The sequence below is a fragment of the Atractosteus spatula genome, chromosome 9, assembly GCF_055471065.1.
Source record: "Atractosteus spatula isolate fAtrSpa1 chromosome 9, fAtrSpa1.hap1, whole genome shotgun sequence".
Classification (NCBI taxonomy): domain Eukaryota; kingdom Metazoa; phylum Chordata; class Actinopteri; order Semionotiformes; family Lepisosteidae; genus Atractosteus; species Atractosteus spatula.
This window is the reverse complement of record NC_142714.1, coordinates 36,839,034-36,865,007: the sequence shown is the minus strand read 5'-3', so window position 1 is coordinate 36,865,007 and position 25,974 is coordinate 36,839,034. Positions and strand designations below refer to the sequence as shown.

General features: G+C 36.2%; 1 protein-coding gene across 2 annotated transcripts; it reads right to left on the bottom strand.

Annotated features, from left to right (window-relative positions):
• Window positions 1-382: 382 nt before the first annotated feature.
• On the bottom strand, window positions 383-25,141 carry LOC148828516 (chordin-like protein 1). 2 transcript variants are annotated; one of them, XM_088924480.1, is made up of 12 exons: window positions 24,747-25,141; window positions 18,179-18,312; window positions 14,887-14,999; window positions 14,326-14,419; window positions 13,040-13,185; window positions 12,396-12,489; window positions 11,476-11,543; window positions 10,670-10,838; window positions 8,875-9,069; window positions 6,703-6,873; window positions 4,552-4,641; window positions 383-3,525 (listed from the first exon to the last, which is right to left on the bottom strand). In XM_088924480.1, exons 2-12 carry the CDS (start codon window positions 18,285-18,287, stop codon window positions 3,395-3,397), a joined length of 1,380 nt encoding a protein of 459 aa, XP_088780606.1. In that variant the 5' UTR covers window positions 18,288-18,312; window positions 24,747-25,141; the 3' UTR covers window positions 383-3,394. The 2 variants fall into 2 exon arrangements, with proteins under 2 accessions (XP_088780606.1, XP_088780607.1); XM_088924481.1 differs by having other exon boundaries at window positions 13,040-13,182; window positions 24,747-24,831.
• Window positions 25,142-25,974: the final 833 nt, after the last annotated feature.

The window sequence follows — 25,974 nt, the reverse complement described above, 5'->3', positions numbered from 1 at the left end:
GAAGTGAGTCCAAGGGGGAATCCGAGATGAGGCAAAAGTCCAAAGCCGGGCGGTCTATCCAAGTCAAACGGGATTAAAAACAGGAACCAGGTCGGGACTGGCACGGGAACAGGAACTAAAAACTTGACGGGACCAGGCGCTTCCAGGTCCCGGACTCGCCTGGTACAGGAACCAATGCAGAGCCCGGAATAGAGTGAGTGTCTGGCTTTTAAGGTGGACCGAAAAGGGGGCTGGAACAGGGAGCAGGTGCGGGAGATGAGTAAAAATCAAGGAAGGGCTGGAGCGTCCTTAAGAGGAGGGGTTTATGAACGTGACAGTGTGTAAGTTTTATAAGTCTTCAACAAAACCAAGCTAAAAATTTGGAGAAATACTAATAGTGTGGAATAAGATGGAATTTATTAAAACAACCAAAGCAGATTTTTCTACATCTATAGTATCTTTTCCATTTAACATAAAAAATCAAACAACAGAAGTACAGAATATTAGAAGGATAATTTAAAAATACATCATTGATGCAAAACACAGCATGCCCTAGAAAGGTAACAATGACAAAAATAAAACATTTACAAACTACAGTCATGCTTTGGTTTGCCTTTAATGGCTGCATAGATATTTTTCCGGGCTAAATGCTTTACTCGTTAAAGATCTTTTATTTACAGCATATGTAACATTGGATCCTTTACCTGTGATTCACTACAATGTTTTTGAAGCTTTAGTAAATATGGGACACTTTTTGTAGCAAAAAAAACCCCAGAAACAGTAAAAGCTTAGTGCACCATAGTCTGACTTTTATCTTCTTCAGCAAAGGATTAAGATACCAATTTAGTAGAACAGCCACATGCTATGTGTCTGGAATGCAATCAGACAGTTTCACCAGTATACTCATATGCCGTTGCTTATTAAGCAGCACTAAATCACAATTTAAATAAAGTATTCTCCACAAATAAGAGGATGCAAAATGGATGCAATAAAAAAGCATTATTACATTATTTGCTGTAATTCCATTGTTTTGTGTTATATCATTGCTCTGCCAAGAGAAACAAAGAAACAGTGGCAAGTTCAGCTTAGTCTTAGATACAAAAACAAAAATTACAATACAGCCTACTTACTATTAAAGCATCAAAGCCCAGCAAAATAAAAGAGGCTATTGTTATTCAAGAAAACATTAAATCTACTTATTATAGGATTATTATTAAAACCCTCCAGAGTTTATTTTTGTTATTACTTTTCCCATACTTTCCAAATGTGTCCAATATTGACTGCATTTTTCTAGTATTTTGTCCCACATCATTTTGCCAATTCTAGAAAAATCAATATGCCCTCCTGCTATAGGGTTTCAGGTCCAGTTTCTGATTTATATTAATGATCTACTGTAGATCATTGTACAGCCACCAAACAAGTATCCAATGAATAAAAGGGGTGTCTGTAGAGCAACCACTGTAGAGCAAAGGCTGAAAAAAACAAATGCAACAGAAGGTGTCATAAACCTCTATTATAAATGTAACAGGGGGCACACTGAAGAATCTGTGAAGAGGATTCGGGTGTTTATGTTGACTCCTCACTATCCCCTATACTCTACATCAGTTTGGGAAAGAACATGAAAGGCATTGCTAGATTTAATGTTAAGTAAAGTGAAGTAATCAATTCATTAGTAATACCTCACCTAAAATGTATTTGATTTTAATTGCCACATTATACTGTACACATTACTGCTTTTTTGGAATAGATCCAAAGATGACTGAGTCTCTTCATTTCTGGAATCAAAATGATTTACACAGAGGTTATTAATGAAAATAAACAAATTATTTCGTTCTTAATGAAGAAGATGATAAAAGAACATGATGCAGATGTTTAACAGTCTATAAAGCACAGAAAAAGTCAACAGAACAGATTGTTTCAGGGTGAAGCACTGACCAGAGGAATCAAAAAGAAATAGTGATGAGGTAAGTTTAAAACTAGGAACAATATACATTTATTTTACACAAAGGGTTGTGGGATGCCTAAATAAACTGGATTAGTCCAATAGTCTCTGTCATGGTTGACATCCCTCCACTACTCTCTTGTCATTAATTCCGTGATTGTTTATATGTTCGTCCAGTGTGCCTTGTTTGTCTTTCCCTATATAACCCCAGTGCCTCCAGGGCTCAGGGCTCAGCAATGGACTGTGAATGTCTACAGGCCCACCTACTACCAGGCTATGGCTTGCCTGAGGGCATAGGCCTCATCCCTGACATCCCTGATCTCTGAGCCCAGGGCCTGGAGGATGTCACCCCATGATCCCTCAATGTTCTGTGTTTGTGTTTGTGTTCCCCCTTCCTGGGGATTTTAGCCTTGTCCTTGTCTCTGGATGGATCTCTGGGTATCGGAGTTTTGGACTATGCTCTGACCTTTGTGTGGACCTGCCTGGACTTGGTTGCCTTTGATTATTCCCTTGTGCACCTGTTCACGTACTGTCACTGTTCACTAACATCACTAATAAACCCTTGTGTGTCTTCCCTGAAGTCCGACCCCTGTCTCTTTCGAGATTCTACCGCCTTGCATAGGGTCTTACAACAAACCTGGGATGGATTGCTGAACCACATCTATGACAGTCTTCTCTCACCAGATACCATTCTTGGGTTATTCAGATTTTTATGAAATGTAATGAGAGTAACAAGGCATTTTATGTGTTAAAGATGACCATGCTGTAAAAACACAAACATTTTGCTATCTGCACATCATCATACTGATGCTAAGTAACAATATTTCTTCAGGTGATAACTTCTGAAGACTTAGTTTGAAAGTATCTTCCACTTGCTGAAAACATTTAGATCTACTTTGAAATCAACTGGCTTTGTGAATCAGTAATGGGTTATAATCAACATTTTAACGTTTCCTCACTACCCAAAATGCAGGGTAGTATCATACATGCAGGATCAAGAGCTGAGCAGAAATACTCATATCTCATTCTTTTCCATCTACACGTATTTCTAAACTGGTTTTGAGAATGCTGGCAAGATGGCATTTATCTTTTCAGTTTCAAAGAGAATAATAAAACTTACAAATGAAATCATTTCTTCCTGAATTGGAAAGACACTTTAACTACATAAGCAAGTGGTGCTTTTACATGACTATGTATGGAACTGACGATTTTAACTGATAATGTCTTCAGCAGCTGGAGATTTGAAAATACCTTTGCATGAAACAAAAAGCAAACGTGTTCAAATACAGGGCACAATCAAGTTCCCTTTTCTATCAATCTCCATTTGTCATGCACTTCAAATAACATTTTTTGTTACCCTTGTTTGGTTACAGGCTCTGTACAAGTCCTCAACAAGCCACACAGTCCAGCCAATAGCAGGGATCTGTCACTACTGCTAACGCTCTGCGTCTGTGGGAGCTGAGGTTTCCACTCTCAGCAGTGTCCTTTCTCTGGCTTGTCCAGGAACAAGACCTTCACCAGGTCCTCCAGTTCAGTCCGGCAGGTACGCAAGGTGCACATCTGACTGATCTGGGCCTCCCCTTCATGGAAAATCTTCCAGCGGCCTGGAAAATATCCAATTGGTTAAATACTGCCTTAGAGATGAAAAAATGTTATGGTTATGCATCTGTTTCCATGTGAATTTTCATATTGTTTACAAATATTTGAATATGTGAGGACATGTGTTAATGACACTAGCAGCTATTTGCCTAAAAATAAATGTCTTCCCTACTTGATGTCCATAGACACATTTCTTAAATTAACAGACTATTTGTGAGCTTTTGATTGAGATGAAAAAGGCTGTTTTAATGGTTTATTCTTCATGGATTGTTTGATTTGGACTGTTAGTCTGTAGATTAGACCCTGTCCTTTGGTAAGAACAATCATTTTTTGTTTTTAAAAGGTCTTCGTTTACTCCAAATAATTTAACCGTCATTGTAAAAGACTTGTGCAAGGGTTCACATTAGTGGTAAGCATGTCAAAACCCACAGGGACCTGATTTTGTAAAATGCTTATCTGGTACTTTAGATACAAATTGCTTCTGCTAACCAATGTGCTGTGTTTGGAGGTTACTTACATAGAGTAACTACTGCAGTGGTGCAGAATGCACTTTAGAGTCAGTGTGAAAGAACAAACGATCTTCTCAACATAATATGAAAAGTCTGCTATACAAATGTTTATCTTCTACAGAATTAGTTGAACATTTTAGAGATACCTGTATATACAGTAGGTACCTGTATATAGATTAACATTTTGGTTGGTTTTAGGTTGTGCTGATGTAATGGAAGAAATAATTTTGGTTACAATTCACAGTCTAAAGAGGAGATATACAGTAAGAGAAGAGTAAGTAAGAGTAAGAGTAAGAGTTTACACAACAAGTTGAATATTTCCTTCACTACTTTGTGAAAAGAGATATTCTAACTGTGAAACTCATGAATTTTCTACATGGCCGTTTCCCTGAACATTACTGCTGATGTATTGAACTGCTTCTTAGTAAAGATTCAACAGGCCATATGACAAGCAAGATTTTTTGTGCCACATGCGGCATAAAGAATTATCAGTCTTATCAGGGAAGGGCAATGTGGACATACTTTGTGTGGTCTTCGTCAAGGGCTTGAAGTCACTCTGTTTGTGGAAATCTTTTTTTGAAATCTTCTCAATGTGAAAATTATGCAGAAGACCTGTATTGAAGAAACAAAACATAGATTCATATTTTCATGAAGTAGGGTGTTGATGTATACAGTACGTTCTACAGTAAGAACAGCTTTTCTCCATGGTACTATACGATTCCTAGATATACTGTACAGGTAAGTGTGTGCATGTACTTACTATGTCATGTAACTGAATTGATTATACCCACCCAAATTGGAAACTTGTTTTTTTATCACATCTTTACTGCAACATGGCTTGCATTGCAGAGGAAAATCCGGGGCACACTTGTTCTAGACATTAAGCAACACATTGCAAGGTTTTCTGTACCTTGCAGAAGGGTTAGCGCCAGCTGGTGTAGTGTCATATCTTTAGACATCACTGTAAGCATGCAGACACCCAGAATGCCCTAGGATGTGCTGTATGTAAAGCCCAAGAAACGTTAATTTACAAAAGCCTGCCCAACACTGGTGGCACCCTGTAAATTGTACATCATTATTTTTGTCATCCTGGTCAAACTACAGTTTACCTGACATGGCTCAGGCTCAAACTGGTGACAGCTGGATCATACGGGTAAATCTGCTTTTTGAACATGAGTATCATTACTGGTTTATCCAGTCAAGAGCAGCTGTCTTGCCCTTTTCAATTAACTGCATAAAAAATGAACGGTTGATAGTACAGATGGAACCTGCATGGCACAACAGTATAGGCAGTATCAGTATGAGTATGAGCATGACCATTGACTATTGTCTATATATCTGGGATTGTGACATGAAATTAAGATTTAAAGAGCACAAAAATGTGAAAATGCTAGTTTTTGGAATTATGATATTGCATTGCAGAGCACAGGAATATGATGTGAGAGAAAGGCACAAATATATACAGTACACACACCTAAAGACAGGTGACACATTCCCATAGAGATGAATCAGAAGAGAAGAAAACCAGTTACATCAACCCCATGAATACATTGTTCAAAGCTTATTAATCAACTGAGATCTTTGTAATCTACTCTTACGTTCCAAGTTTTATGACTGTGTAAAACTAATTTAGACTGGCCCGGTATTTTATTTCAAGGCATGCTCTGTTTCTGAGACTCTGACATGCAGGGCTTGAAATCACTGTGAATTATGCTTTTGCTCACCAGTCTGTCTTCCATTACATACATCTGAAAACCATGAAGCATAATAATGGGATTTATAACTGTGACACAGACCCTACCCTGAAGCAGGGTGGTCCTGAGTGTCTGCACACAAAAAAAAACACACAATGACCATGAAAAGTCCAAGAGGCTGTAATATACTGTAGGTCTTTCCAGGACAAACAGAAAGCAAGAACTCTAACAAAGTAAAAAACCCCACAAACCCTCATTAGTGCTTGGTAATCCATTTAAATACCAAGCAAAATCTCACCTAACCGCATGTGAGAATGTGTGCCCTTCACCACTTATCTAAACGCTTACTTAATTATCACCTACTGTGAGACTATTTACAAGGATTAGAGGCCTGGCAGTGGCCTCTAGTGGCCGATCATGTGTAATTACGGCCCTTACTTTAGTTGGCCTGCCTCAGACTGAAACAGAATGCCAGATAGGATTTATAGTGATACTATTACTTCATGCTATATATAAAAGATTCCTCATTTTCATGTAACCCAGTCTGGTTGCTAAAGATGCTTTTTTTGTCATTTATAAAGACAACAATGATAGTGATTAATGTGTTAATTCGTTACAGTGCAACTGATGTAAAAACTGAATTTGGAGCACTTGAATATTGAATCAAACTAGCTACCTTTATAGGAGAGTTTCTAATATATGTAAGATATACTTAATGTTTATTGGAAAAAATCTGTAAGTATACATTTGATGTATTGAACATTTTTCTGATGCACCCACTGTTACTGGCTGGTGATGAAAGATTCCATAGAAATATAATGCTTTATTCCAGTTGGCAACCTTGCTAACCTCAAAACCTAGTGAGGTGTTTATTCTCTCCCATAAAATGTTTTCAGATTTTTAGAACATTACATTTTCTATCCAATTAACAATAATCTTGACGACACAAGAAAGACTTGGTGAATAACAGATTTACTACCTTTAACAATTGTCCATATATGTAGTTCTACCTCAGGTGGCTGCTCTGTCTCCAGTGCAATTTTTCTCATGGTACTTCCTTCCTCAGTTACTAAAGCTTCATACACTGGAAGGGTCTCTTCACCACAGAAATACTCCTTGCTTTCATCTCTCTTGAGTGTGATCTCTTCATCTGTTGAGATTACAGCAACAACAACAAAAAATTATAGAGATCGCATGACAATACTGAAATATTTTCATCTTCAACTTAAGTAGCAGGTATGAATGTTGTTCAAAAAGATCTTTAGCCTTATATTGAAAGAATCCCCAGTGACCTCCAGTGATCTCCAGTGATCTCCAGCTCTTGTAGTTACTTACGTGTGCACTGAACGTACTCAAACATATCAAAGGACTATTGATTCCTTTGATTCTGTTTATGTTTTGGCTTCTGCAGAAGACCACAATGGGCAGTGTTAATTGCACAATAAAGCATGATTTAGCCACCGAAAAAATATTTTATAGGTGAATATTACAGATTAACAGATAAAGACAAAAAATTCAACTTGTAGCCTGGTGTATTAAAGCACATTTTAAGATACTTGCAAGTACGAAAACATTTGATATTTAAACTTATCTTATTAATAAATGAAAAATTCTGAATTCAGAGAGATCTGTTCATTCTGTTTCATACATTTGCAGATCTGACCTGCTGTGCTTGGCAACATTAGCCACCTCTTACACTTGCAGATGAAATGAGTAGACAAATGCCAAATTTTCCATGGTAGCTTGTTTCATTATACTGATTTATATTCTATGTCCAAGCACTGACGCATAACAGTGCTTGGCTTTATTGGCTGTATCTCATCTCCAGCACTTCTGTATCTTGGAGTCTGATATGCTGTATGTAGTAATCCAGTAAGAGCTAGTTACCCACGTTTATTAAGTCATGTAAGCAGCGGAAAGATTGTATTTGCTTCTTTGATTAAATTAAATACTCTAGATTGAAAACTAAAAAGCCTTGATTAAATTTCATATATTCATTTTTTCCATATATATTATATACTCCAACTTCTAAAAGAGTAGTAAGCCAATATGTTAAAGCCAAACAATCAGAATGCAATCAAATTTACAAATACATTCACTGGTTAACCTCCAAAGAATTAATAGATTGGACTTCTGCAAGGACTAAGTACTGTACAATATGTACTTAAATGTAATTCACAAGGCTTTAAAAGGTATTGTAGTAATTAAAATATAGTTTTTTAACAGTAATTAACACCCAAACTCATCCTATTACTGAACCAGGATCATCTTTTGATGACACAATGTGTGAGAGAAATCCAATGTTCAATAGATTTGCTGTAGGACTGAAATCTGGAGATCATTCTGTTGAGCAATGGTGATGGTAGCTCCTGTAAACTGTAAACACTTTGCCACACATTAGGAGGGCCTATTTATGTGACCTAAAGTTTTGGCAAGCACATGTATATACCTGTACATTTATATTAACATTAAGTAAAGACGTTTTCAAATAAGCATAAAATTGCACATTTTCAAAGAAAATATTTCCATATGCTTCCTCATGAAATTGCAACAATAAAAGTGACGTTTTAAAAATAAAATGCACATTTTTAAAATCCACGTGTTCTAAAGTTGCAAAGATGTAGGAGCAGATGTACCATGTGTTTTTAAATGGTACACTTGTGTATTTCTGTATGCTCTTTAAATGACCTCACAGGAGCAGGTTTGTTGAGTAAGAAAAATCACTATGATTTTTTTTTGTATTGGAGCCATGTAAACTTACTTTACGTTCTTGGCATAGTCAGACTTTAAAGCTTGCTTAATTTTAAAATGCCCTGTTTAGTGATGTACTGTACCTACAGTAAGCAATTGATTTTAAATATAATTTTCCAAAGTATTATGACATTATAAATTTATCATTTTTACAACTCATAAAGTCCTTACATCTATTAATAAAAAACTCAAGTATTGAATGGACATATTTGTGAGCTACATACTGTATATAATCCCCTCCAAAAACAAGAAGTTTGCATCATGTCAGTTTTAAAACAGACAAGCTGAAAATGGAAACTCACAAGGGTTTTTCTTTTTGCAAGCACATATTAAAACAGAGAATCTAAGGATTCTTGAAAGAAGAGTATGTGATGTCCATAAAAAAATATTAAAAATCTACCTTGACAAACCTTGCAGCACTTGCCATCAATCTTTTGGGGGTATTTGCAGGGATACAGGTCTGGGCAGTGAAGTTTCCTGCACTCCTGTCTTGTTACATTACAGGTACACAGGACACACTCCATTACACCAAAGGACCGTAGGACCGGGTGCCAAGATTCTCCATGAGAGTATGTCTTCCCATTGGAAACACACACTGGACAAAGCAAAGCAGAATGAGGAATGCTGCAGTAGACATATTGTGACTAATTGTTGGTTGCTTAGGAAAAAAAATACCTGTATAATGCATTATAAAACTGGTGTCAATTGCATTACAGTACAGGATCATTTTGTTTTGCAAAATGGGACAGACTAATTTCCCTTGTGTATCAGACTTTAGCACTGATATGTTTTAATAATGTTATTAATATATAATATTATTATTAAAATGAGTGTCTTAATCAAAATTATCTGTTCCCTATAAACATCTAAATCACCGAATAAACTTTTTTTCGCATTAGGGCTGCATTTTACCCCGGATAAATTCTTTTGTTTTTCATTTGTTTATTTTTGATATATACTGAGCAGTGCACAACTCACAGTGGTATTAGCTTTAGCATGTCAAATACACGTCAATTAAAATAAAAAATATTCACAGCTTAAGCTATTGTTATAAAAAAATAACACTATATACTCTTATGTTTCACATTTGAAGCGTCCAGAATACTTAAGCATCCAGAAAATATTATTTTAATTTAAAGTAAAAATAATTATTCAACACATATTCAACACATTGTAACAACTCACAAAGACCACTGTGATAAACCTAACATAAAACATGTGGAAATTGTATTAGTATTCATTACATTTATTATAATGAATTAATTATATTGACAGTTCATTATATTAGATTTGTCAAGAAGTAAACTTATTTTTTTCATATATAAATTAACTTTTTTCTGTCTTTTACAGCAAACTAGTATAAATAAAATGAAACTCACATTAAACGGAAAGCTGGCTTCAATGTGCCTCACACTTATGTCTACTTTTAAAAAATGGTTTAAACATAAGGAAAACAAAGGCAAAACTTTTCCCCAAGTAAAATGTGGTCTGGTGCATTGCCAACATCTTCAGTCTTGTGTTTAAGTTGAGAAGCATCCATTTCATTTAAAGTTAAATCAATTCTTTGTCATACACTGAAACCTCTCATAAAAACCACTGTGAGAAATGCTGCATTAAAAACATTGGACATATTCATTATTTTCAATCTGTCAAGAAGTAAACGAAGTTTTTTTATGATATATTTTAAATACCTTTCTTTCTGTCTTTTGCAACAAACTGGTATAAATCAAGGGAAACAGCACATCAAACAGAAAGTTGGCTACTCTGTGCCTCACACTTGAGTCTACTTTAAAAAATGGTTTTAACACAGAGGAAAACCTAAGGAAAACAGAGGCAAACTTTTTTACTAAGCAAAATGTCTTTATTTTCAACAGCTTCAGTCTTGTCTTTAAGTTAAAAAGAATCCAAAAATATCATTTTAATTTAAAGTTAAAACAATGATTCATCATACACTGTAACCTCTCATAAAAACCACTGTGATGAATGTCACATTAAAAACATGTGGACGTGTTTATTTTTTTAGAATTGTCAGGAGATTTTAACTGGGTCCTAACTGAGACGATACTGTATTTCTAGTTTTGTGGTATTAAACTCAATAAAGGGCTGAAACTGGAGCTGGCATCATGTACACTGCAGCCTTGCTGATGCCACAACAGAAGCAGGAGATCCAAAGGACAAGGTTCTTGAGCACTGACCTCTGTTGTGCTTGTTTTTGTTGTTGATGACAATCTGAACAATAGTTCCAGATGTCTGCTGGGTGTCTGACATCAGCCCCCTGTGAGCCCTGAAGCTAGGCAGGCGAGGCAGATTCGACAGGGACTTCACAGGCAGCAGTTCATACTGAGGACGGTGATAGGAGTGCCTCTGAAAGAATGTTTGACACTTCAGACACTGGGACACCTTTGTTGTACATGCCTGTTCTACAGAGAGTGCATCAGATAAAATTACATATATACACAAAAAGAATAATTCTACTTAAGGTATATTGGGAGGATGAATTATGCTTTTGTACTTTGTGATTCCCATTTCTGAGTTATGTTATTTAATAAATTCTACTTTTCCAGTATGAGATTCTGTTTGATTTCAGAAGTAAACCTCAGGTTTTTTTCATGATATATTTTAAATAGTCTTTTTCTGTCTTTTACAACAATTGGTATAAATCAAGAGAAACAGTACATTAAGTAGAAAGTTGGCTAGTCTGTGCCTCATACTTGTGTCTACTTTAGAAAATGTTTTTAACACAAGAAAAACAGAGACAAACCTTTTCCCTAAGCAAAAAGTGGTCTGTTGTACTGCAGACTTCTGTATTTCTAACAGCTGCAGTCTTGTATTTATATACAGTATAATACAAACTGTGCCTGAAATTATTCTGTTTTCTCCTATGGCAGAAGACATTAGCCTCTATTGGCTGTACATATTGTTTCTTTGACTGTGCTGGGACTCCTGGAGGAACCTGTAGTTAATGAACAGAAATCCCAAATTGTGTAGGAAGTCTACATACTGCTTCTCTGTTTGCTGGCTGTCGAAATGCATCTCCATCGGACTGGTCCCATGAGGAATCCCCATCACCTGAATGCAAAGAACATCTTCTTCAGAAGAAATGGGACATCTTTATCGTTTGTCTATACATCTGTCCATTTTCTAACCTCTTTAACCAAAACAGGGTTAGAACAGGCCATTTTCTAACCTCTTTAACCAGAATAACAAGGTATCTGGCAAGCAATGGACACAAGGCAGGATACACCCTGGATGGGACACCAGTTGATCACAGTTAACCTACCAGTAGGTCTTTTGACTGTGGGAGCAAAGCAGAGCAACTGGTAAAAACCCATGTACACATAGGGAGAACATACAAACTCCTCACAGACAGCATAATGTACCAAGAATTGAACCCAGGGCTCCAGCACTGCACGGAAGTAAGGCTAACCACTGTGCTGCCCTCTTCACCTAAATATTTTCTGCTGGGAGATACCATCACATTTTAACTCTTAATTAATCATGATTTAGTTTATTTTGGGATAAATTACTATCTATATGGGCTTTTCTCATTTTAAAATATCCATTTAATCTAAAATGGGTAATATTCCTAAATGAGTGTGAGAGAGCTCTAACATTTAAGGTTGAAACATGTAAAAGTCGGGCTAAAGACAGGACAAAGTCACAACGTATAGAGAAACTAAATATAAATGGGGATTTGTTCCCTTTAATAATATGTAAATATGGAGGCTTCAGGACTGTAAGTAATGTAGTGTAGTAAAAATAACAACTGGTTCTAAATTTTAAAATGTATAATGCATGTGTAAGATGAAGAGCATATTTAGTGCATCTTAAAAAATCAAAAGGGAATATTAATACTAATAATAGGGACTTATAAGTTAGCATCCTGAAAAATAAATCAGTGGAATTATAATTTCTTCTCACCTTTACAAACTGGGCAGCAGGAGTCAGGAACAGAGATGGGGAGAGAGCAGGTCAGCTTTGGGCAGGTCCTGAGCCTGCAGTACACATTGCCTTCCTGAAATTGAATTTCATTCAAATGTGTTAAACGAGGCTCTCCAGAAAGACTTCCTTTCTCAATAGCTTCTCCTTTTCTCGGTGCCGCATGCTGGGCTGGTGCAGCTCTTCTGAACAAAACCTACCGTACGTTCTTCTGCTGAAAACTCACTGTTCAGTTTAATGATCTCAGAAAGAAGCAAATAGTAGCTCCGTTGGCATTTTGTACAGATGGTTATAAATGCACAGTTCTGCTGATTTAATACCACTCTAATGATTATATAAATGTAAGAACATTGTGTACGACTCCAGACAACATGTGGAACAAATACAAACACTATTTAATTGAGATATAGACTGAATATTCAGAGGCACTATTTCTTGTCAGTACGGCAGTTTATGACCAATGAGACTCAACAATAAATGATAAAAGGTTAAGAGTTGTTTTCCAGAAATACTGCAAACTGCCAGCTTGAGAATTCACAGTGTTTTTCTGCTTTTAAAGTATTTACAGTATCTAGTAGTTTATGTACAAACTCTGGCTCTGCCATATTTCTGCTACGTTCACTCACCGAACAGCTACACTGCGAGCACTGGTTGGCCTGCCGATTTGGGAACAGACCCTCAGCCACAAAGACCTCCCCATGCTGGTAGGTCACTCCATTGTAGTCACAGGGCTTCCCACTCACTTTGGTCACCAGTGGAGCTGGAGAAGCTTCTGGAAACAAACCGCAATGGCAGTGGCCATACAGTGTACCATATGTGGAACACACCTAATAAAGAGCTGTAAGGCAAATGTGAGAAACTCCCAAATAAGGTCCCTCTCCAGCCATCTAGACAGGTATTCTAATTTTTAAAGATTTATTTTTCACGAACATGAAAAATACTATTGCAATCTAAGCATGATATGTGTATACATTTAAGATACCTATTTTAAATCAATGTTTAGAATTAAAATACACTGCTGTGTGATAGTATGAGATATCTAAGACATAATCAGGAGCAATATGTGTTATGAATATCAACAATTTACTCAGAGCCTCCACTAGTGTTTTTGTTACTGTAACAACTTTGTTATAAATATGGCTGAACAAAAATGTTTTGAATTTTGCATAGCAGTGCATATTATAAATAAAGTATGTAACAAATCTGTAGAACCTTTATACTGTCTTCTTGTTACAGTTTTATCCTTATGGAAAGCATACTAAACATGATACGCGAACACCATTATTTATTTTGCAGAAATATACATTTATCTAACATACTTTACAGTGTATTTAAGGACCATTAAAAACAATTATGCAAATTTCTATTCAACTCTTTAAGAAACAGGAACTGTTGTGTTGCTGTTTCAATGACTTCTTCTTGACCCATTCTCCTCTAAATCAAAGTTTAGCTCTTTATTACATTTCTAGTAAAAGCAAATATTAATAACTCCAAAATAAAAAGATAATTTTCTCTTACACTAATTCATAAAAATGTATCATGCTGCTTTTGATGGAACGGGTGTGGCTGAGTGCAGTTTAAAAAGGAAAGTTATCATTTGTACAGGTTCAGAATGCGTAATGTGGATTCTAGAAACCAATGGGAATTTTGGACAGTTAAAAAAACAACAAGAGAGATGTGCCTTTATGCCAGTAAAGGGTAATAGAGGGATCAAAGCCACTAGCTTTTTTTCACTAAGTGAACCCAAATATAATAAATTCAGGTACTCCTTGTGTGGTGTTTTACTCTTTCAGTAAAAGCCCAGTTACCTTAGAGAGGTGATTAGAGTCAAACCCTTCAGTCCCTTTAAACATCAGGTTGCTTGGCAGACTTTTTATCCTCATTGATTAAAATGTAAGTGAAAAGCACTTACCAGGGCATCGGTGACAGCATTGCTGAGGAACTGGCACCGGACTGGCACACTGAAGAGGTGGGCATTTCACACGATTACACAGCACATTGCCACTCTGTCAGGCAAGATGTACAGTATCTGACATCAATATTAAGACCAAGAACTCTGCCAGGAGGCTGGGGTAAAACTAAAGCGCTTCTGCAGATTATGACCACACTAATAAATCTTATAATCAAATACCTTTGGACTATGGAAGTATACTTTATAACTTATATAAGCCATTTTTCTTTTTATCGAAAAAGGTCAGGTCACAAATAGTTTTATATTCATAAAACTTGCTATGCTATCATTAATCCAGTGCATTGTATACAGTACATAAATAACATACTCAGTCCTCTGACAACAAAAAGAATTAAACTGTGCAGTCTCCCAACAATATGTGAAACACATATTATTTTTTAATTATGTCATATATAATTGTATTCTTTAGAACTTTAGAATAACTGATACTGGAAGTACTGAATGTATAATACAATACAGACAATACAGACAATAGTAAGAGACGAATAATAAGTATATTACCTCAGCGCAAAGACAGTTAATACAGTACACAAATCCATAAGGCTCCAAATATGGGTGCCATCTCTCTCCTACTTTGTATTTCTTCTCTTGAAATACACAGAATGAGTCGGACTCTAAAAAGATAGAGAGGGAATTTTGTCTGGTTTGTCTCCTTTCAATAGAAGATAGGGTTCAGAAGATAGGGTGTTTATATTATATCAAGGGCCTCCGAGCACCAGCATGTGCAAAAGAGCTACAAATGTATTTTATTTTATACAATCATTACAAAAGGTAATATGATGAAGATTACTATTGTAATTTTATCTTGAAGCCTTTTAAAATAGACCTTTTAATTTTGTTAAACTGAAATAACAGTGAAATAATCAAATAAGTAAAAGTTAACGCCAAGCTGAAAAACAGAAAGGAGAAGCCCAACGTTTCAGCTGTAGAGCCTTCTTCAGGTGACACCTGCCACCGTACACATTTTAAAAATAATTAATGATTAGGTCTGAGCAAGATGCCTGGCTGATTAATGTTTAACTATTGCAAATCATACTGAACGCATTTCAAAAAGGAAAAGATTTGGACATCAAATGAGAAGAAAACAGATTACCTGACAGCTCTTTTATATTTTCCAACATATTTTTATATAGTATAATATCTCCTGGGTGATGCCCTGGGTTTAACTCCTGATGTGCTATCTGGTGTGGATTTCCTCCTGGTGCTCTGGTTTCCACCCCCGGTCCAAAGACATACTGTACTGGTAGGTTAATTGGCTTCTGGGAAAACTGTCCCTTTTCTGTGTGTGTGCCCAGTGAAGGACTGGTGTCACTTCCATGGTATAGCCTGCCTTGTATCCATTGCTTGCTGAGACTGAGGTTCTGGCTCCCCAGCGAATTAGATGAAGAAGTTAAAAAATGGATGAATGGATAATAGATCATTAGCAGGTAACCACTGTATTAGTTATAATAAAAACAAATACTTTAACTATGTACAAAATTATACCTAACAATCTATGTTTCAAAAAGAGAAAGAAATAGATGTGTCTCATCCTAGTGCTTTTTTGTGTTTAAAGTATTTCATTTTAGATCACTTATGTTGAAAATTGATGGAACTGTTGGTTTTGGCTTCCAGAATTAAGCGCATTTCATACACAGCATGAATATAAATGCTCTCAGTTTCTACAGTAAACCCTGTCCAAGAAATAAACACACAAATGTACAATACAAGACTATAGTACTGTACATGCAGCCAGTTGGAGAGACTGCAGGACTGCTCCTCCGTTTTGGAATTTAAAAAAGTTCTGCAGATCAAAACCGCTGAATGCTAAACAAACCAAAGTGCACTTTACAATTAGTATAGATATCAGCCTCTCTCCACACCATATCCAGACTCATTTAGTGAAAATGCTTGGACAATTCTCCTTAACTTTCCCGTTTAAAATTAATCACCTCTCTCACTGACTAAACATTAGTGAGTGAGCAATTTCTATCTGAAAAATGATTTGTATTAAGACACATGACTTTCAGAAATGTTCTCTCTCTCTTTTCCTGAACAAAATATTTAAGAAATAGCCTAACGGCTGTTTGGATATTTTGTTAATCCATTAAATTCATAAGTTTCAAGTGTGAATTTCAAGTAAAGACAATGAATGAATACAACAAGTAGGTGTCCAGGTATCATTTCTTAGAATATGGCACACACTGTACTTGCTTGCTTGTTGCATGCGTGTCGATCACAGGGAGCACACAGACAAACACAGACATGTACATCCTCACACCAGGGCCAAGTTTCCCAGAAGTCAATCAACCAACCAATATGTCTTTGTACTGTGGGAAGAAACTGGAGTATCCAGAGGAAACCCTTTCAAAAACAGGGAGAACATACAGTACTCCATAACTGCAGAATAACTCCATGCAGATAGCACCCTAAGTCCATCTACAACTGAATCCAGGGCCCCCATCCTGCAAAGCAGCAATGTTAACCACTGTGCTGCCCCCACCTGCCTTAACTTAGAGAAATCTAGACAAAAACATCATAATCAGTCAGAATCAAGCACAGGCAATATTCTGAAAGATGGCATTTGCTCAAACAAAGAAACAGGCATGCCATTACGATTATCAAATTCTCACACAAATGGTGGCATGTGGAATCACATAGTGTTACACCTGGACTTCAGCCAGGATAATGGACTCCCACTCTTATGAAAGGTGTCAATGTCAAACGAACCATGGCTGAATTATTTTTTGTACCTGTCAAAAACATCAAAAAGATGCTGGAAGATGAGACAGTTTTACCATTTTTATTTTTCCACAGTTTTCTTAACCACCCACAACCGCCATCCGCACTAGGCTAGCTAACAGAGAGGATCATGTATGGATTCATCTCTTGTGCCCAGATATTTACTGTATATTGATAGAATGGGAATATGACTGCCTGACCATTTCTGGGAACATGTCAAAGCACTGAGGATCCAACATCTTTCCAAGCCAATAGTACCTATTTTACTTTTTTTGGCCATAATTACACTGACCTTTGCATCCTGGATGCAATCCTAGAAAACAGAATTTCTTCTCCCAGAAAAACATCAGTAGCCAAGATTATCCTTAAACATGAATCACACTTTCCCCCTTCTCAAAATTTCTTTTTAGAGGCTCTCTGTTTTCAATTCTTTTCAACATAGAAATAATGTATAATGTATTTGTTCGTTTCCAGCCTGGATGTTGACAGCTCCTCACTGAAAGTTTTATTTTTGCCCCTCATTCACTGTAATAACATTTTAGATCAGTGCTGAAATATACAGTATATGGAATCACAATGAAAATGCAGAAAATCAATTTTTAAATAAGTATCTCATTGGACCCATAGTGTTATTTATATTTTATTCAATTATTTTGAGTAAGATTGTTCCTTGGGATAATAAAATACTGAACTCAAGTGGTGTGTTCTCCTAAAAAACACTGGTTTGGCATTTGAGTTGAGTTAAAATTGATAAAACGAGTTAAGAGTCGTATAAATATAGACATCCATCCATTTTGTAACCACTTTATCCCATACACATGGTTTGTGACAATATAAAAAGAAAGATATTAGTCATATGCAGTATCCTCACTAATGAATTATCTTGATTGAGCACTGCACTATAAAAATTATGCAAAGGGAAGAAATTGCATTTAATATGTGTTGTATCTGCCTAGCATAAATTATCATGGCTTGAGGTACAACTACCATTAAAAATTCCATTTAAGGACAACGCATATACAGCTGCTGTGTTTTAAATGCATTAGGAATGATGTAATGAAACACTTCTTACGTTTGAGAGAGTCCGATCTGACTCCTTCAATGACTGTTAGAAACAACATCCACATCAGGATCACAACAAAGTCTTCAAATCTCCACTGCTGTGCCATGTTCCTTGACATCTCAGGATTCAGTATCAAATGTTTCCTGTGACAGAAAAAGCAAAATTCTTTAAAATGACACAGGCAAAATAACTTTCAAACTTTCCATTTTCTGAAAATAAATAACTGTTAATATTTCAAAGGCATAAATGTAGCAAGAGAAATTACTGCTAAGAAAATATACAGTAAATTGAGCTAAACAGTTTCACTGAAACTGAAGTGCAGTACTGGAATTTATATGAACTCAAAAAAGCACCACAGCTTCTGAGCTTACTCTAAAACCTGCCTAATTTCCAATTGTCTCTTTATCTCAGAATTATTCTCATAGCATGAGTGAGCATGGGTAGAAAGCTCACCTTTTTGAACCATTCGTGTTTTGAAATCCAGAAAGCTCCACAGAGCTCTACAGCAGTCTTAGCACTGATAGGAAGAACAGCATGTCTCTTACTAATATCAAGACACACTGGTAGGTGCCTGGGAAGTCACAGGTGTCACTTTTGCCCATTTACTGATTACTGAACTGGGGTTCTTCAACTGAAGGTGCACAACTGACTAATTTCCGCAGGCCAAACAGTGACAGACCACCCAAATTTGCACACAAAAAGGTGATTGTTTACGACAGGGTCTGCAGTCTGTGTCGGGGTTTTTAGTAGACCCTATGTGATGCAGTAAGAGCTGGAGAAAACAGGAGGCGTGGTATGGGAAAACACACAGGGGTTTAATGGTGCACAAAATAACAGTGACAGTCTGTGTCATTAATCCATCCTCTGACGCGACAAGGTTAAAATCCCTGGGAAGGGGGAAAACATGAACACACACAAAACATGGAGGTCCTAAGATTACAGGGTGAGCTCCTCCAGACCCTGGGCTCGGGAAACGGGAGGTGTCGGGGATGAGGCCTATGCCCTCAGGAGACGGACGAAGGATATCCCGGTGCTAGGCGGGCCCCGCGACATCCGAACCCTAATGTTGAGCCCCAAGGACTGGAGAAGCTAAACTTTAAATAGCAGTACACATGACAGGCCACACCTGGGGAACATAGCAACAATCTCGGGACTAATGACAGGAGTAGTGGAGCGCCCTCTAGGGGAGGAATGTCGGGTGTGACAGTGATTTCTGACCCCTGGGACACAAAATGAAGCACATCAACTGATCCCATGGGTGTGTTTGGGTGGTCTGTCACTACGTTTGGAGTGTGGAATCCCTCCAGTCTGTGGGTGTTGGCCAAAGGGTTTCTGTACAAGAGTGACCCCTATGGCATGCTTCTCCAATCCTAGTAGCAGAGAGCCAGTGTGTCTGCAGGTTTTCTAAGTCCCCAAGACCTTCAAACAATAATGAATTGATGTAAGTCGTTAAAAGATGAGCTGGAATGAAAACTTACAGACACACCAGCCCTCCAGAACCAGGATCGGCCCTGCCCTGTGGTTAGCTAGGCGCCAAGGATACCACAGTGTTATCAGCGACAGCCACAACATTATGTTCAATGTAACTCTGCTGTAGTTAGTGCTTACAATGTGAAAAAAGGTGGATAACTTGATAAGTGCACATTAAGGAGGTGGATCTGCACAGTCCTTTCTCCTTTCTCTGATTGATGAGCCAACTGCAATCCCAGGAGACTGATGGGGATTTAAAAAGAAAAGCAATTTGAAAAAGTGCACAACATTTTGCAGTGGAGTTTTAAGTGTTCCAGTGCACTGCTAAAATGTGTCACTAAAATGTTTAGTTTGAGGCAATCTTTAGATATGCTATGTCTAGTCCATTATGATCCAGCACTTTAATGATGTGCTTTTGCAATAGTATAATTGCCATAAAAGTAACTATTTAAAATGCCTATTATCCTTAATTTGGGATCAATTTAAATCAACTACAAACAATGTAATATTTAATATGCAGCAAATCCATGCCCTGGAACTTTGCCTGTCTCTTCAAGTTCCATTATTTTAATTGTAATCCAGTCACTCCCTAGACAGACTAATATTTACGTTTTTACCTCAAGCTCGAATGAGAAGCACTGAACAGCTTGGAATAATGTTCAAAAGACACAGATTTATCAACGTTTGTGTAAATTACTATAATCTTTTAACATTATTTTTCACGTGGCTGGTGTTATAGGAGGATTATAGATTACTTTGTAGTCCATCATTTAAATCTTCTAAACAGCTCATTACTTCAAATGCTATGTGCCAGCTCTTGATTAAAAAATAGAGCAGTGGAAGTTTTTGTACAATTACATTCATTAACCACCTTGTCTAGCTAATATCCTCTTAAGGCAACTAAGACCCTTCTAAAAATAGGGTCCTCAACTACATATTTGTATAGACTACCCTTTGCTTTATGAACATTTACAGTAGCTTGAAAGGGAAACTTTTACAGCCTCATCATCATAGGAAAAAACAAACTAAACTTTGAATATTACATTTACCAATATAATATACAGTATATAGAATTAATTTAAACAGTGCAACCATGAGGGGAAGACAAATTCAGACATTAAGGAATGTTTTTGAAGAGAACTTTGATAAAGTACAGTGAGTCACAGAGGTTACCGTTCTTGGTGTGGAAACTGTTCAGAACAAAGGTAAACCTAACTAACTTTAACTAAGACACTCACGAAGATGTAAGCAGGTACAGGCCAGGAATGTATGAGTCAAATTATAACTTTGACACAAACAGAATGCACAGAAAAATAAACAATAGAATGAGCTGCAGAAAAAAGCACAATTACAATGTCTGAAGAGTGAACAATTATGTGAAGCATGGTTCAATACCTATGATGTTATCTGGCTTAGCAGTATGAGACCCAGACACAAAATTGTCTCCTTGTACACATCACTAACCTGCCTGATTTAACAGCAATTAAGAATTCTCATATCCTCACACTCTCCTTTACACCACAGATGAACAGCTCTGATGACTTTATGGTTATTGTGCTTACTCTTATAAAAGTACTATTACTATTATTATTAGCAGCTATTTATTTCCAGCAAACAGCTTTTATGTTTGGTAAGAATCCTAATTCATTTTGAACGTATTAAAACAGCCAGACATTTCATTTATTAATGCCTCATTCCAATCATGGCAAGTTACTTCAAAAAACATTTATGTAAACAGAATCCAAAACCAAACACTACAAAAACAGAACATATTTAGAGCAATTAGGACCATGTGGTAGTAATCAACATAACATATTTAATTCATTTAACATGTACATTTGAAAGATATATTCATTAGTTTTTAATTTTCAAATTAAAAGTAGTCATATCCAACAGTCGAAGACCATCTACATAATAGCATAAACTGTACTGTTCATGCTCGTTTTCTCTTTATACCCAAGACCAAAACAACTTGCAATCTTAAGCTTACTTTATAAAAAAAGTAATACTGCTTGAAATACGTATCCCAGAGTTTAGGGACCATCAGACTAAAGGAGTTGTTTCCTTGGATTTTACAAGTTAACCTCTTGGACTGCAAGATGAATCACATTGGCAGGTGACTTTATACATCTTTGTGTCATATCCATATGCTAGCCATGTGGGACGTGCCAATCTGGAATCCTTCAAACATTTGTGCTTAGTCTTTATGACATGCTCATTTGAAATAAAGTCAAGCAGCATTCACAATTTGACTCACTTTGTACTGATCTCAAGATTAATGTGTGTACTTCTTAGTTAAAAACGAGTCCTCCTTAAGACTTAAGCTTAAGACACAGAACAGAAAGAACATTTGCAAATTCGTATTCAAAAGAGAGGTCTAATTATAGGGATTAACATGTAGCATAATAACTAGTGTGGCAATCAAAGGATTATTTTTTGAATAATTTCATACAGGGATCATTCATACAGGCAACAGTAATCCCTTCTACAGTATAACAGTCGCATCTGCACGTACAGTACTACACCTCCATCTTCTTTTTTTGTTGTTAACACCTTTTAGATACTTTAAGTGATAAAATATAGATTTGCTTTCAGATTTAAAATAAAGGTTGTGGGAGTGGTGATGACATAAATACAGGGTTTAGGGTTTGATATCGGACTGGCTCACTTCTTTGTAGAATTTACATTTCTGCCTGTATTTGCACAATTTTTGCCTGGAACTGTGATTTCCTACCATCTCTCACAAGCATCCTAGAATTTTATTTGGCTCTACAAAATTTCCCATTGCGTAGGGAATGGCAGTAGGGAATCCTCCTCATTAATACACCCTGTTAGAAGTACCTCTGCTACACTGCTGAGCTCAATTTGATTGGTACAGTACATGGTTCTGCAGGAGGACACAGTAGTTTCAGTGGAAAATGAAAACCTTGCCATCTTATGTCTTAGACTATTCAATGAATTTACTAAAAAGGATCCAACAAATAAACCTAACTGTAAGTTAGTAATTTCAAAAAAGGACTGAATAATTATAATGGTGTCAAGTGAAGATTTCTATACTGTAGACTCAGTATTTTCTTTTTAGAAAAAAAGACTGTCATGCCAAATATGTGTTTTCCTATTTTAAGAAGTGGAGACTTGAGTCTATTCTTTTTGTATTTTAGGGGCTTGTTATATTTATATTTATACCATTCCCTCATGCTTCTTTACTTAATTACCAACGCTGTCACCAATCTTTTTGCTCCAACATGGCTTACAACTGGAAACCAACTCTTCCAAGAAAAACTTCCACCCAAGACAAAATCATAATTTATTTCCAGACCAACACCACAACATCAGTCCCAGCGATGCTAATTGGATTAGGTAAAAATATGATCTTAGAATCTTTGATTTTCTTTCTTAAATTCTAACATGAAATCTGCCTGATTGTTTTTTCAGCAGCTCTCTGTGCTCCTTCTTGAGTATTTTTGTTTCCTGAATGGAGTACAGTCCTGTTTAAATGGGGTCTTCCATTTCTACTGTCTATACAATTACAAATCGTCTTCAAAATGATCCAATCCCCCACTTCTCCTGAAGAGAATTTCATATGGATACCAGGATATTTATTTGGCAGTACTTTTTATACCTTGTGTACTCATGATAATGGCTCAATACAAAACACTTTTATCCCCGTTTTTATTGCTACTCAGTGTTCCTAGCACACCTCCTGCACATCTAAAAAGCTTTGCTGTCTTTGACATGAAACAAGGATGTATGCAAAAGATTTCAGTTTACAAAATGGTAGGAGATGGATAAATTCGTAATAAAATGTTGAACGCTTTCGTATGCCTGACATATACTGTACAGTAACATAAAAAACGTTAACGTTGTAAGGGCATGTGCTCATTTTCCCATATTTCTAAGAAACTATTGTTCAGATGTGTTTGTTGTTGGACGCTTTTTGAGTAGGAATCTAATATTTTCGCGGTTATATTTTCAGGCCCTTACACATCTAATCTTGAAGTATCTCTAATTAGTAAAATGTGTCCTTATGCAATTGACTTTCTATTTTCTCAAAGGACAAAGAAATAATACATAATAAATTAATGTTTCCTATCTAAACAACTAAGTTTAAAAATACAAAAATAAACTTTAAAATTGAAAGAGTCTTACGCTATATTAGGAAAGGCACGTTTTTCATTAGGATTAACCCATTATCACACATTAAGCAAATCTGCTATTCACGGTGCTCTTTAAACATTACAGACAATTGTATAAGGATTCGTGCAATTAGAGTGTCATTCTGACAGTTCAAGAGAATAAAACTCGTGCGCCTTCCATCTCTTAAGGCACACAATATCGTAATTTAATAAACTGTCATTGCTATTGTTGTTATATTAGTCACGTAAATGGTCAAACTTTTATGTACACACACACACAAAAAATAAATTTAAACATAGTTTTTGAAGAATAGCGAGAAATAAAATTATAATAAAATAAAATAAAAGGTAAGATGACTTCTATATTCCGTTTATTCTGGAGTACAACAGCAGCATGATAACAATAACTCATGAACTGGGCTCTGGTCGACGACGTTTACAGATTCGGCAAATGATTTGTTGACTATTGTTATTCACAATGACGAAAGATAACATGAGTTTGCATCATCATTAAAGTTTAATTTTAAAAATATACAACCAATAAAAACTAGGTTTATTATTTTACAATATATTTGTGTATTGCTTGAAGTCAATGTAAGATTTGTGTTTTTAAAGATAAAGGCAACGTCAATATAAGTACATTAAAGTGTTTAAGCAGTAATAGCCCAGATTGCACTTAATCATATTTAAATCAAAGTTTTTAGAGCAAACTACAGGTCTTACATATGTTCATTTAATAGGAATTCGCATTGATTCTTAAAATAGTGTTATGATGTTCTGAACTTTTAATTATTTAAAAATCATAATCATCATACTTTTTTAAAATAGATGACATATATACAAAATAAAACATTTTAGCGCTACAGGTGACAGTGAAATTAATCAAATGCAATAATATATTAGAAGAACAAAAGTAATACGCAAGGTTATTTGTACTATATGCGTATTAAGTGGTTTAAAAGAAAACTTACCAAAACTTTTTTTTAAGCAGTGCCTTATTTCCCAACACGCCAATGAAGTACCAATTCCCAATTTTTTTCAGCACAGTTTCGCACGTAAGAGTCCGTGAGCTATTCTCGATTTTTTGTCAGATTCTCAAATTTCCAAAACTCAGCTCACATGATAAGAGAGAAAAATGTTCCCGAAGAGTATACGAATATGTCTTTTAATAAAAAAGAAGTAGCACCTAACAAAAGGAGAAGAAATGTTAACTTAAAAAAAATACTTCAGAAAACAACGTTTCGACTGGGACATCTGACTACTCTCGACCAAAACCGACCCAAATTGACTCGGATGAGTAAAGGGCTTGTCAGTAAGGCACAACTAAATATTCCTTCCTGGCGCTCTCTAATCTCATCTGTGAAATACAGTCAAGAGGCAGCAGGAAAGAAAAAAAGTCAGGGGAAAACGTTCTGCCAACTTTTTTTTTCACATCCCGATTGAGAACAGCAGATCTGCTTAAAAGAAAACTGGACTCTTGGTGTTTGGTTATTTTCCACAGAGACTACTTGTGCGTGGAGTTGAGCTAATTGAGATTTTACAAGCCTTAAGTTAGGGGCCACAGGAAACAAATCTTCTAGGTGAGAGAAAACACACAAAACCTTTAGATACCTTATGATGTGTAGTATTTAAAATGAACATCGAGATCCTAAACAATTAATAAAGTCTTGTCTGTAGTTAATGTTAATAAATAGTATACAATGCCAAGACAGTGTAAGGAAATTGTGTCTTTGTTTTTCATTTTTCATTGTGTGCCACAGCAGATGTACATGGGTCTAGCTCTCTGTCATGGACTTGATAGAGTGAGTTAATATTCTCCTCCCATCCAGTGGAGCAGGGACCAGCTGTGCATTTATACTAGAAAGTACAGATGAGCTGATGGATACAACACAATTTCCAGTCTCATCCCTGGTACAGTATAAACTGATATTAAAATCATACAGTGTTGCAGACCAGTATCTCACGATAATATTTTTGTCTCTCGAGCAGTCTGCTTTTGTAAGAGTGAATGTCATCCTGAACTGAAACATCATTATGAACCAACAGATGTTTGCAGTTAGATTGGCTTTCCTTCTTGTGATCAATACTCAGTCCTTTTCAAGGGCAAAGAGGAATGATTCTCTTTCCATACCATCAGGATAGATTCCTCTTACAGCCAGTCATCTGCCATGTAGCCTTGCCAGTTCCAGTTTGCCATAA

Bases quoted from the DNA above. Each gene is read 5' to 3' on its own strand.
- LOC148828516 (XM_088924480.1), bottom strand. From the start codon at position 18,287: ATGTCAAGGAACATGGCACAGCAGTGGAGATTTGAAGACTTTGTTGTG. The intron at 10,839-11,475 runs GTATGTAGACTT...ACATTCTTTCAG, and splicing joins AGCCAGCAAACAGAGAAGCA to AGGCACTCCTATCACCGTCC. The intron at 6,874-8,874 runs GTAGATTTTTAA...TAATCTCAACAG, and splicing joins GTGCTGCAAGGTTTGTCAAG to ATGAAGAGATCACACTCAAG.